General features: G+C 35.8%; 3 protein-coding genes across 7 annotated transcripts in view; 2 read left to right on the top strand and 1 right to left on the bottom strand.

Moving 5' to 3' along the window:
• The window catches only part of kl-2 (dynein heavy chain 2, axonemal kl-2), a 31,675-nt gene extending 29,013 nt beyond the window's left edge, over window positions 1-2,662 (top strand). The window contains 6 exon segments of the mRNA XM_085659434.1: window positions 27-161; window positions 237-513; window positions 600-1,010; window positions 1,111-1,629; window positions 2,271-2,418; window positions 2,508-2,662. Coding sequence (XP_085515560.1) covers window positions 27-161; window positions 237-513; window positions 600-1,010; window positions 1,111-1,629; window positions 2,271-2,418; window positions 2,508-2,662 — 1,645 coding nt within the window.
• Window positions 2,663-2,796: 134 nt separating this feature from the next.
• Window positions 2,797-10,489, bottom strand: LOC118443317 (uncharacterized). 2 transcript variants are annotated; one of them, XM_035870088.2, is made up of 5 exons: window positions 10,095-10,193; window positions 8,489-8,660; window positions 6,286-7,294; window positions 5,107-6,205; window positions 2,797-5,013 (listed from the first exon to the last, which is right to left on the bottom strand). In XM_035870088.2, the coding sequence occupies exons 2-5, from the start codon at window positions 8,623-8,625 to the stop codon at window positions 2,879-2,881; spliced, it is 4,380 nt and encodes a 1,459-aa protein (XP_035725981.2). In that variant the 5' UTR covers window positions 8,626-8,660; window positions 10,095-10,193; the 3' UTR covers window positions 2,797-2,878. The 2 variants fall into 2 exon arrangements, with proteins under 2 accessions (XP_035725981.2, XP_035725982.2); XM_035870089.2 differs by lacking the exon at window positions 8,489-8,660 and having other exon boundaries at window positions 10,095-10,489.
• Window positions 10,490-11,842: 1,353 nt separating this feature from the next.
• LOC118443321 (uncharacterized) overlaps window positions 11,843-13,926 on the top strand; it is an 85,695-nt gene continuing 83,611 nt past the window's right edge. Inside the window, exons 1-3 of one of the 4 annotated variants that reach the window (XM_085659418.1) lie at window positions 11,843-12,001; window positions 12,695-12,837; window positions 13,229-13,367. In XM_085659418.1, the coding sequence (XP_085515544.1) occupies window positions 13,276-13,367 (92 nt within the window). In that variant the 5' untranslated portion in view covers window positions 11,843-12,001; window positions 12,695-12,837; window positions 13,229-13,275. Of the gene's footprint in view, window positions 12,006-12,694; window positions 12,838-13,201; window positions 13,372-13,926 lie in introns of those variants that run through there. The other 3 variants (XM_085659417.1, XM_085659419.1, XM_035870108.2) reach the window with 3 other exon arrangements.

Here is a 13,926-nt window from a genome sequence, read left to right as displayed (position 1 = left end):
TCTATAATGTTAACTTTTATCTTCAGAATGATACAAATTGGTGCAAAAAAGGGATTATGGGTTTTCTTAGCGAATTGCCACTTATCGCTCAGCTGGATGCCGAAATTGGACAAGATCGTCGAGACCCTTATCAATAACAAAGCTTTGAATCCGAACTTTAGGTATTTCCTAACGACGATATCAAAGTAAATGGGAGATGGGAGAATCGATAAAGAAGGGTATCGATCGTTTCATAGATTATGGCTTAGTTCGAGTCCAACTCCTGAGTTTCCGATATCGATCCTCCAAGCTGGGATAAAAATGACGACGGAACCACCTAAAGGATTGAAAGCCAATATGAAGCGACTGTATAGTCTCGTTACAGAGGCCCAATTCGATGTGTGTCAAGCGAAATCCAAGTATAAGAAGCTCCTCTTCGTTCTTGTCTTCTTTCATTCGATTCTCCTTGAACGAAAGAAGTTCCAGCAACTTGGTTGGAATGTCATTTACAGCTTCAACGATTCCGACTTTGAGGTTAATTTAAAAGATATAAGAAAGAACGATGAAAAATTATATGAAAAAAAAAAAGAGTATAATATATTATGCATTCGATCATACAGGTATCGGAGAATCTTCTTCAGGTGTATTTGGACGAATACCCAGATACACCATGGGAATCCTTGAAATATCTTATTGCGGGTGTTTGTTATGGCGGTCATGTGACCGATGACTGGGATCGTCGGTTGTTGATGACATATGTCCAACAATATTTCACCGACGAAGTTCTGACTATCCCTTATTATCGTTTGTCATCACTCCCGACATATTACGTACCACGAGACGGCTCCTTGGAATTCTATCGTGACATTATTATGACGTTACCGACCGTCGATAGACCAGAAGCATTTGGACAACATCCTAACGCAGATATAACCAGTCTTATTATGGAAACGAGAAATATATGCAAAACCTTAATGAGTCTTCAAGTTCAAGCGATTACCAGCGAAGAGGAAACGAACAAGGAGGAAAAGGTTTATCTATTTAAAAATACGTTTATCTTGCAAATATGAAAAAAAATAATGTTTATCATTCTTTTTTTTTTTTTTTCTTTTTCTTCTTCCTTTTTTCAAGGTGATACAATTAACCATGGATGTTATATCAAAAATACCAAAGAACATAGATTATGAAACAATCGATAGATTGATAGGGCCAATCAAGAAACCTCTCGATGTCGTACTTCTTCAAGAAATAGGTCGCTATAATGTACTCTTAACGAAAACTCGAAGCAGTTTGAATGAGTTACAACGTGGTATACGCGGTTTGGTCTTGATGTCGTCCGACTTGGAAGAGATTTTTACATGCATATACGAAGGCAGAGTTCCCTCCCTTTGGCTGACCGCTTATCCATCCTTGAAGCTTCTCGGAGCTTGGACCAGAGATTTGATCAGCCGCATTGAGCATTTCGCTACTTGGGCTGAGACCACACATCCGCCTGTGCTCTTCTGGCTAGCCGCGTTTACGTTTCCAACAGGTTTCCTCACAGCCGTATTGCAAACTTCGGCAAGAATGTGGAATATATCGATTGATTCGTTAACTTGGGAATTCATAGTTCAGACGATCGATGATTCTGCCATCATCGAATCACCTACGGTAAATTATGATGACAAGAGATAACAAATAATGATAAATCGAACGTTAATTTATTAATGTTAGAATTCCATTTTATGCATTCCTTTCGATTGCAATCAACGATTAGTGAGATCTAAAAAAAAAAAACGAACAAACAATAACGAACATTTTTATACATCCATTTATACTTTTATCATTGCCATCATCGAAAGCGCTTAAATTGATTTTCGTTCACTATAGAACGATGCCTATCGCATAAAATGATTAACGCACGTATACTCAACGACGAGAGAACCGAGGCCCGGGGGTGGGGGGTGGTAGGGGAAATCCAAAAAAAAAGGAAAAAAAAAGGAAGAAAGAAAAAAAGGGGAAACAAAACGAAACAATTTATTTTTTTTCAACGTCAGCCTCGTTGTTTCTATTTGATTGAACGTTTCCGTATATCAAATCGTACGATTCCGTCATTAATCGATAACTATATCGTATGCTATCGAGGGATCGGTAAATTGATTGCCATTTCTCTTCTCCGAATATTTGATATATATGCAATTTTTAATATAAAACGATCGCGCGAATGACTGAAAAAAAAAACAAAAAAAAAAACAAAAAAAAAAGAAAAAGAAAAAAGGAACAGAAAAAAAGAAGTGCCTTTATTATGACAGGATGGAGTGTACGTGCGATCAATGTTCTTGGAGGGAGCAGGATGGGACAAGAAAAATGCGACACTCGTTGAACCAGCACCGATGCAGCTTGTTTACGACATGCCCGTGATACACTTTAAACCTACCGAACGTTTCAGAAAAACTAAAGGTAAAAAATAATCGACAATCTCTTTTTTAAATCTCTTTGACGATTTATACTTTAAACCATTATTATCGATCATACATCCCTTCTGATAGGATTATACAATTGTCCGACGTATTATTATCCTCAAAGATCCGGTGATCAAAATCGTCCCGCTTTCGTCGTGACTGTCGATTTAAAAACTGGATCGGAGGTTGCTGATTTATGGGTAACACGTGGTACAGCTCTTCTTCTTAGTCTGGCCGTTTAATTTTGTTCGATTGTTACGTTTAATTGCGTTAACAATACTCAAGATAATATTATCAATGATAATTTCTTATAGTATAAAAAATGTATGTATTACTTCCTTAATAATTTAATAAGCCTATTTAAAGTGTCGATTTGATTATTTATTAGTTTGTAAGAATCCGTTTACTTATAAAAAATAATAATAAATCCATTGAATGATCTTATTAAAACCTAGTAATTATTCGTATCTCTCTATTTTAACATGAAACGTATAAGACGAGATAATATTGAACAAGCTAAAGACAATAGCGAAACTTAGGCGACTCGTGAAACTTGAAACTTTGATGATATTAGAAGATGATGAGGCGGGCTCGTCTGCTTTGACTGTCGCCGCGGGACGCTTTAAATCACCAATATTCTTCAAAGCGTTGTCGACCGTTTTATTAAGATCGACAAAATATGAAGCCCAATTATCCGTTTCGGAAATGGCCAAAGGCAAAATCGGTGACTCAAGAATAGAGAATTTATCTTTGGCATCGAACAATACCTTTATTATTTCCATAATGTTTGCCTGTGTTTGGTTCTTCAAATTTTGAATAAGATCGTTCACAGTGGCGTTCAACTGCGTATGAAATTTACTCCAATCAGCGGCAGCAATAGAATTCGTGATATTGTCCGTGATTAATCCTTTTAAAGCTACGATCTCATTTTTCAAATCATCGAATGATTTCACGTACATATCGTTGATACTGGACCAATCAGCGTTCGTTGTATTAACGGTGTTTAAAAAATTCATTATCGTGTCGTTAATATCGTTTTTAAAAGTTATCCAGTCGGCCGCTGGAATGATCGTTGGTGGCCAGACCGTTGGCTTTGTAAAAGTAGCAGCTTTGACGGTATTGTAAAGAGTAGACGAGGCTTTCCAAGCCTTAGTGGTTTCTTTGAGATTAAACGTAGGTGACTTGACGATATTGTTTTCACCCATACTAAAGAAATCAGCCCATTCGGCTTTTATACCAACAATTTCGTCTTTCAACTCTGCAAATTTGCTCTTGAAAGTATTGCAAAAAATGATCCAACCAATAGGATCTATCGTCTTTAGATCTTTGCTTTTAATATCTGTGATTATCTGTGCGACAGAAGCGTTTATTTTATTTTGAAAATCAAGCCAATCGTTCGTTAAATTTACAAGTTGCATTGTCATAGGATTGTCTTTTGATTTTCCCGAAATATCGGCTTGTGCACCTTCAAACGGCATGTTTGTATAAGGAGATGGATTCTTTAGAAAAGCTTTATTGTTCGCAGGAAATTTACTATTGAATGTAGCAAAACTTTTCATAATTTTATCTCTATAAGCTAACCAAGCTATGGAATCACCAGGAGGTGGCATACCGGCTTCTATATTCTGTACGGTATTCGATACTGTATTTAAGATATCGCTTTTAATGGACATCCAGTCAGTCATCGTATCCTCTGTTCCTGCAGCTAACTCTGTTGGTACAGTTGACGTGTCAGCGATAATCTTATCGCGAAGAGCATTGAAATGAGCTTTAATGTCATCTCCAAACGTGGCCCAAGCTGGATCACCAGGTCCAGGCATATTAGTAGCAATATTCATGATAGCATCGTCGAGAGAATTGATTACGTCGCCTTTGAAATTTTTCCAATCAAAAATTGCAGCGATACTTTCTTTACTTGCATTAATCATCTCAGCCGTTTTATTATTTTTCATTGGAAGCTTAGAAAAGAGATCCATTTTTGCAGAAATAATTTGGGATATTAAATCGGACGTCTGATTCTTGATCTTCGTTCTCAAATCGATCCAATCGGCAGTAATCGGTGGAATACCTCCAAATCCGCCAATGGTATCGTTCAACGTCTTGATGAGTTCAATTTTGAAATTTATCCAATTATTGAACATGGCTGCTCCAGGAGCAGCTCGTAATGTAAAATTCCCGTCGTTGTAAGTCGTCATTTGCATTGGTTCCTTTTTCGGATGTAATCCGTTAAGTTGGTTCCTAATCTCCGAAAATGTATTGTTTAGTTCGTTACCAAAGGCAACCCAATCGGGACTGGCCGGTGGTAGATTGGTTCTGGTATCGTTAATAAATGTCACTATTTCTTGAATAGTATCGTTCAAAGTCTTCTTGAAATTTAACCAATCCACCACAAACGGAGCTGTCTTTAGAATTGGTACGTTTAGACGATCTTCCTTCCAAAGTTCAAGAGACAATTGTGGTATATCCTCGCAGGATATCACCGGATTATCGGCACCGATCGATCGCATAACTTTCAATTGAATTTGGGTTACTTGATCGGAACAGTCGCACAACAATCTCGCCAGGGAACTCTTACGTAATTCTTGCAATTGTTCTAAAATACATAATATTAAGATTTAAAACATTTGATAAAATTTAATTTAAAATATATTATAACATGTTAAAATATATTAAAAGAATATTTTACCTTCGGTAAATGAATACGATTGATCAGGTACCTCGTACCAATAACGATCTCCTTTCTGCAATCTAACGAACTGATCAGCAATTAAACACGTGAAAGTAGGTCCAACGATACCACCGGTTTTCGGTATTTCCGCCAATGCACCAGTATATAGATCAATATCGTAAACGGATTCGTATAGCTTTGATATCGCATCGAGGGCTTCTGGATCCATGTGATCGATCAGATCACTGAACGATTCGGGTTTCCCCAAATTACAATATTCTCTCCATTTAGTATAACCAGGTAGTCCGTGATCCCTTCCACGTTGAATATTCAACGATACGAGATCGAGACCGCAAGGTACTGAAACGTTGTTAATCGGATCCTCGAAAAGATGTCTCGTTAATTGCGATGTGACGTGAATTGAAGTTCTTTGAATGACATTTCTAGTAGCCGAAATTACCGAGTTACCAATGCCATCGCTCGAATATAGACTATAAGGATTGAAAAGCATCCTGTGAAGTTCGATGTACGACGAAGTGCCTTTTTGGGCATTAGTCATCATTATTAAACCGGGCAGAAGAGTATGTGCAAATCTAAAAGCCGCTGCGGCAAAGCTATTGGCTATAGTTGGATCATTGATTGGATCATCAGGACTCTCGCTCCATTTTCTATAACCCGAAGTCAATGGTCTCAAATCTCGAAGATTTGTTTCCTGCTCACCTAATATAATTGGAACGAATTCTTCATAGGTAATATGCTGAAGTTGAGCACCGATTATACGACGAGCTTCCTGATAGATCTTTTCGTCCGACCAAGTAGGATTAACATTGGCCAATCCATCAGCAATTTTATTATGTTGTCTTGCCCATATCAAATGCATAGTCGTCAAGTGCAAATTCTCGTTCGCTCTTGGATCTCCTGCGAGGAAACAATAACGTCCCCTTAAACGTTCATCCTCTCTATTGCATCCGTCATTGAGATTTAAACTAGCCGGTAGAAGAGTTCTGTTATCCGGCGTTATTTGCATCCTCAATCGTCCACCAGAGAATTCTCGTAGATTCTGTGCGGTTTGTGAATCCGATCCATATATCGCCGAGCCATCGATAAAAGCGGTAACCTAAAAATGAAATGATTCACTATTTTACACATCTAACATAAGATCAGATAATAAGGAAACAAGAAAATAAATAGGTTTACCTGATTAAGCTGTTCTCTTGATCCAATTTTACATTGAGGAGCCGGTGCCGAACGAACGAACTCCATGCAGGTTTTCCCGGTAATATCGTAAACTGGATCTCCCGATCCAACGGAAACGGGAAAACATTCTGGATGCCCGATCGAAGGCGGACAACACGAGATGGAACTACCATTGACGCCCTGACTGATCGCTGTGGCTGTGATATCGTGATCGAGGAACTGACCGAACACGGCTAACATCACGGTAAATGAAGGATTTGAACTGGGCGACGGCTTGTGAACCTTCAGACTGACCTCCCTTGCCGAGGGTAACTCATTTCCGGAACGTGCTCTTCGAGGTGAATCGATTCTGTCAGCGTAATCTGGTGGCAGGACTCTTCTAAACGGCATCAAAGCCGAACCCCATTGCTTCGGGCGATTGCAGGTCCCGTCGTAATTTCTGTATTTGCCGATGGTGCAATTCACATTCAGAAATTCTCTACAAACACCTTTCGGTGCCCAACCACCATCAAAGAAACAACCGATCGCCGACGGTTTGCCTGAAAATGATCTCGCGCTTTCGATTTGCTTTGTAGCGGCTATCTCGCCAATGGCAGCCAAAGCTAAACCACCGACATTGACACCCGTGCTGACTGCCCATCGATGTCTCGATTCTGGTGATGGCGATGGTAAAGGCGAAGATAATGCCGCAATATCAGCAGAAACTCTCAATTGTACAGCCTGTTGACCAGCCGTAAGAGCTTCCTTCAACTCTGTTTCGCTCAGATTCTGCTTTGATGAAAAATCAATATTATCATCTGCTCCGTAAACGAAATGACTCGCACTGGTAGTACTGAAGAAAGTATGCGAATCGAATCCCGTAGTTAGACCCACTTTTAAATTAGCAACATCGTTCGTTTCAGACGAGTCAGTACTCGAAGATGTCTGATTAGTTGTTCCATCTTCTGTTTGATTACTGTGACTCACGGAATAACTGATCGTAACGACCAATGCTATCGTGAATATTGCTCTGAAAAGTTCGAACGAATGATTAAATAATTAAAGGAAAAACCATTATTACTTGTGATTTCTCGTGTATCCCTAATTTAATATCCTTTTTCTTTTTCTTATTTGTTTTTTCTTTCATTCAATGGATCGAAATCGAATAAGAAAAATATTTTCAGTTAAAGTTCACTCTCTCTCTCTCTCTCTCTCTCTCTCTCTCTCTCTCTCTCTTTCTCTCTTTCTTTCCCTTGTTCTTGTTCACTATAATAGAAAGAAAAAAAAAAAAAGAAAAAAACCAATCGAAATCGCGAAATTTATTCGGTAATTACAGATTTTCTCGATTTAAGTCCAGTCGAGAGTTCTTAGTTTTCGGATTTGTTCCAATTATACTCAGCAAGACGTTGTCGTTACGTAATCAATGACCGAGGGCGACGTTATCCTTACGTTATGCAAATCGATTGAAACTCAAAGTGTTGAAGTACGTTTAATTGCAATTAACAGAGAACAAGAGAGAGAGAGAGAGAAATAGAGAGAAAGAGATAGAGAGAGGGGAAGAGAAAGAGAAAGAGAGATCGAACGGCGTAGTACCCGTTCGCCGTTCGATTACACGTGTAATCAAGGTCGACGTCACGTAACACGAATCGACCTACGCTTAAAATACAATGCCAGGTTATGCGTTGAATATAATATATTATTACTGTATACTGTACTGTATTCATGTGTCCATTTAAACTCCACAGAATCTACGCCATTTTAGAATTATATCATCTATATTCAGGACCGTGAAACGCGAACTTTGATACACAACAAATTTGATACATGGAATACCAATATATTAACGGCATGTAATAAACGTAATGTCATATACCTACTATGTTCGTGCTTTAATTATCACACATGCATTTTAAATCAAAGCTCTCGACTATTTCCCGGTATCTGCTCGATTAATTATTATCATTTGAAAACAACAAAGCGTTTCGATCAAAATGAATGATCGCGTATCGTCGTGAATTTTTACAAAACGACAAAAGTCTCTCGAAATATCTTGAAAATTTAAAATTCGCGATGAAATATGTTTTTTCTTTATATATATATATATATATATATATATATATATATATATATTATTTCGATCTTTCAATTCGACTAGAATTCGCTAAAATATCCGACGAGAAATTGTGAAATTGTATGGTAAAGGTATTTGATCGATCGGACTCACAGAGAAACGATGAAGGTAAGGCATTGCATTTGTTGTTCCATTTTTCTCCTACGCGAATAAAATTGGTAGGTGTCGTTCACGTAATATGTTTGCGGTTCCGCGGCATGGGCCAACGGAATCTTCTCCGAATCGGACATCTTTCCTTCTGCACGTTAACGCGTCAACAGGTAAACTAAAACGATTTGCGATTGTCGATAGGCATCGAAGTGACTTGTGAATTTACGTAAGTAGCAACTACTTGTACTAGACAGGTGAAATAGGCATAAATATAATTTTTTTTCTTTTTCTGTTTTTTTTTTCTCGTTCGAATATGCAACGCACGTTTCTTCGCGAATTTGCGATCGTTTGAAAATCGCAAGAATTTATCCTCCATTAAAAAGAAAATTACAAAATTTTATTTAATAAAAAGTAAAAAAATTTTTCACACGTGCGACACACATTTCTCTGCGAATTTATGATCGTTTGAAAATCGCGAGAACTTATCTTCCTTCAAAAAGAAAATTACAAAATTTAATTTAATAAAAAAAATAAAAGAATTTTTCAAACGTGCGACGTACGTTTCTCTGCGAATTTGCGATCGTTTGAAAATCCCAAGAACTTAGCTTTCTTTTAAAAAGAAAATTACAAAATTTAATTTAATTAAAAGTAAAAGAATTTTTCAAACGTGTGACATACGTTTCTCTGCGAAATTGCGATCGTTTGAAAATCGCGAGAACATATTTTCCTTTGAAAAGAAAAAGAAATAAATAAAAAAAAATATATATATATAAAAATGAAAAAAGAAAAAAAGATATCAATGTCACGGAGATATTTATTTTTATATAATACTATTTGTCATATGCGCGCGCACGCTGTTTTCTTGTAAATTCGCATAATGAACTTGTATAACGAACGGGCGTGGTAAACGAAGGATAACGAGAATGAATATGGTACAATAATAAAAGAACAAAAAAAAAAAAAAGAAAAAAAAGAAGAGAAAAGAACGAAGGGAGGCACAAAATAATTAACGATGGAATAGGTATTTTCGTTTCAATTCCGCAACTCGTTCCCGTTCCAGAGAAAATCGAAAAAACGTTCGAAATTTTTTTCTAACTATAGTAGTAACTACCTATCCACGTACATTACATTGTTATGTAATTAAGTAAAGGTATTTAATTATGAGAACGCGTGCAGTATCCACGACCTGGTGCATTCCCAAAGTGTTGAGAGAATTCAAGCAGGCCGTCTCATAAATCAAATTAAGAGCCCGTAAACAGATCATCCAGAAGTTAATGATCATAGCGTAAAGCAACGCGTTGCGTGGATTATCATCTAGTATCCGTAACAGGAATATTAAGCGATTTAACGGACGGGAAAGTGATCGTAACATGTAATTTTCGAAAATGTCGTCGACATCGTTGTATCCATGAGAAGAAAATGTTTCGCCTCGTTAATAAGCCAATATCAACGATACTAAACGATTTGACTTGGATTTAACACAATGTGATACGTGCGTGTGTTATCTGTCTCGATTATTTTATTTTTCTCCTTTTTTTTTTTTTCTTTTTCTTTCCTTCTTCTTTTTTTTTTTAATCTTCTCAAGAGATTACATAAATAGTGGACTTACATGAGACTTGCGCAAATGCAGCATTGAAAGTTTCGAATTCGAGCTCTTCTCGTCCTCAAGAGACTCGCAAACTCAACGTAATCAGGCGAATCGGTTGGTCTGGTCAACGAAGTTCTTTCGGTGATACGCATACTTTGCCGTGCGCGCAAATGCGCGCACGTTCACGATATAATAAAAGAAAAAAAATATAATGGAAAGGTGATAATGAAAGAAAATAATGAGAAAGAAAGATAAAAGAGGGAAAGACTATGTCTAATGACTTTTTTGTTTTTGTTTTTGTTTTTGTTTTTTTTTTTTGTTTTTTTGTAAACAAGACAATATTTGACCGAAACTTTTTACTTGATCGTATGTATATACGTCGACCGACGAACGAAGAGACTGCGTTAGAGAGGACGACGATGACGATGGTAACGCTAATACTTGCCACTACCAACGCTCTCTCCCTTGTTTCTCGTCTCTATTCTCCTCCCGCGTTCGGCTCGGTTCGTCTTACCACAAGATTGTACTATACTATAGGAGAAAAAAGGTTTCAAAAGGGGTAAACCGATCCAACGATGCTTTTATATATACGCATACATATGTACTTTAATATATTGTACATATGAGACTATATTCATTTCTTTTTATTTATCCTGTAATATTCATTGAAAATCTTCTTTTCTTACGTTCAATATATTATTGAAAATTATTTACTTGATTCAATTAATAAAGAATTTATTAGAATAAGATAATACTTATTTATAAATCAAGATAATATTTGCAAAATTTTGCAATGTTATTATGTCAACGATCATGAAGAAATTTTTTGAAAGATATTTTTTTAATTTGAGGATAATAATAAATTGAGATAATTAAATACAAATTTATACGATTATAAGAAATTAATAAATGATAAAATGGAGAAAAATAAGATTGAAATCTACATCTTCGTAAGAAAACAAGGTTTAAGAAAATGATTTAAAATGTTCAACGATTCAACGGGACTCCATAGTAATTGTATGCATATATATATATATATATATATATGTATAATTATATATATATATATATATATATATATATGTATTTGCATCTACGTAAGCATGACGGACTGGTTGGGTTACATAAGGTTAGTCACGAATCAAGGAACTGAGAATGTAACGTGAGTCAACTCGACGTATTTTTATTTTGTGGTATTAACCAATACGAAGATAATTTTAATACGAAGTAAAACATCACCTCGTACGATTTCGATCATCGATAATTTCTATCAATCTAGCGAACAATAAAAAAAAATAATAATTTTCTAAAATAATTAATAATTGAATTAAAAAATCAATAAATTCAAATATTGAGATATTAATTATATTATTAAATAAACGTCTTTTTATTTATCAAGATGTAATAAATAGTTAAGAATTATTTGTACAATTAAATCTTAATTAATTTTTAAATATCCCATAATCTAAGAATCCATTGATGAGCATGAGTATTAATTAAAACGTAAATACATAAATGTTATACAAAATATTATCGATACAATAATTAAACGTTTTTATTATTGAGACTCTTAGTTTTGAGACTCTTAGTTATTTCAACTCAATTGAACTCTTAGTTTTCTCGAATTAATACGAATATATAAATACACATATTTTTTTTTTTCCAGGTAATTATCTTATTTGTTATTCGATATTACGTTCACATTGATCTTGAAACATACAGCGATCAAAATATAGGACAACGTAAGAAAATAAAAACCAACAACAACATAGAAGTTTAAACAGAATATATACATACATGACACGGAACAAAGGTCGACGATCGTGTCGAGTAAGAACGTTTCACTCTTCAACGCGAAGCGTAAGACGATACACGTAAGAGGCCATACACGAAGAGGCTTCTGTCGTTTGGTTGGCTTCAAAGGGAATGTAAGTAAGTACAAATTACGAATTGTACGATGATAATATAAAATCCATCCGGTTTTCTGATAAAATCCATCGTTAGTTTCGTTCAAGCTGATAGATCGATTAGAGATGATCCTTATAAATCTCGAAAAGAATTATTCGAGAAGTTAAAACGATTAAATGAAAGCGTTTCTTTCTGAGTAAAAGAAAAAAACAAGATGGAAAGACAAGAGAGAGAACGAGAGAGAGAGAGAGAGAGAGAGAGAAAATAAAAAAGAAAAGAAAAAAGATAAGAAGAAAGTCGATTGCGTTGAATTTATTCCACTTATTCCGTACAGCAAAAGTTGTATCGCTTCGGTGCTCGAAGTTCGAGCCATTGTTCCTGATTCGGGACATACATTTCCGCTGGCATCCGCTCGAGACCGGGTGATTCCGGTGATCCGCTATCATTTGTCCTACGAGCTGAAGCACCGAACATACTTTTGTACTTGTTGCGTGAAAGAGAGAGTGAATAGAGATGACGGAGACTAATTACTTTCTAGCCACTTGAGAAATGCTTTCTCGTGTATTACTATCTTTCTCTCTCTCTCTCTCTCTCTCTCTTTCTTTCTCCTTCTTTTCCTTTTTTTGAAATTCTGAACAAAGACGTCGACTCTACGAAATCCTTAATTGTTCCCCGAAGAGACAAAATACACTTACCAAGTCGTTTCTGCATAGGAATCGCTTCTCCTGGATGTCTAAGAAGAAGTCGACCGACGCCCTCGCAACGGCGTAACATTTCGTTCTTCAATAAATGATTTCTCACATTCTGCGATATTATTGAGCACGCTGTTACCCACGTGGAAACGTAGGCAAAGTCGGTGAGTAACTGAAGAGCTCCGTACTCGCTAAAAAAAAAAAAAAGAAAAAAAAAAGAAAAAAAAAGAAAAATTTGTTTGGATTCATTTACCGTTCTGCATTTTATTTACGATTTAATTTACCTGAATTTGATGCGATGCAAATAAATATAATCGAGCCAGGCTTCGCACATTATTTTCAATATCATATTTGAAATATCAGGATCCTCTATAACCTCGAGAACCGGTAATAAAATCTTCTCTAAAACAAACGTTCTTGCCAAACATTGATTGAGATTTTTTTTATTTTCTTTTATTTTTTTTTTCTTTTTTTTTTTTTTTTCTCTTCTAAAGTATACATATAATATCAACGCGTTACCGAAATAAGTTTCAACGTAGGAACTTGCTGCCGCAGGTGCCACGTCGCTGCTCTTTCTCCAATAATTTGATCGTGGGAAACACATGTGTAAATTCGCTAGGCTGATCACGCGACAGATCTTGGCGAGTATATCTATGCACTTTACCGGTGCATCCTGTCGATTTACAAATATACAGTACGTAAGTAAAGGATACAACATTTGAACTATATATAAGCTCAGAATTTTTCAAAATCACATAACGATTAAAGATCTCGCGAATAATTAATTTTGACTAAAATATATTTCGTTGATTATAATATTTTTCGTTTCATTTTAATTTTAACACTCGTCTTATCATATTTAATTATTTCAAAGAGATCAACTTGTAATGTATTAAAATGTATATACATATTTAGATATATACATATGTTTAATATTTTCGTTTCAAGAAGAAATATGAGAAAAATCATGATATTACCTGCAACAACTGTACGTTGGCGTTCACCTCGGAAACGATTTTAGCTCTCATCTTGACGCAAACGAGCACTTGTACGCTAACGGAATCCTCCGAAAGTGCACTCGAATGATCGGCGAGCTACAATCGATAGAGATTCAATTCGACAATTGAATTTGATTTCGCGAAAAGAGTAGATGTACTCAAAAAAATTCTATTTAATGGTAAGAATAAAAGAGATCGAGAGACGTATATACGTTTAATGGAACAAAAACTTTCTCGACGATATTTCACAGTGAT

Source organism: Vespa mandarinia, chromosome 9, assembly GCF_050613455.1.
Source record: "Vespa mandarinia isolate Hongniang chromosome 9, ASM5061345v1, whole genome shotgun sequence".
Classification (NCBI taxonomy): Eukaryota; Metazoa; Arthropoda; class Insecta; order Hymenoptera; family Vespidae; genus Vespa; species Vespa mandarinia.
This window is presented reverse-complemented; position numbering and strand designations above follow the sequence as displayed.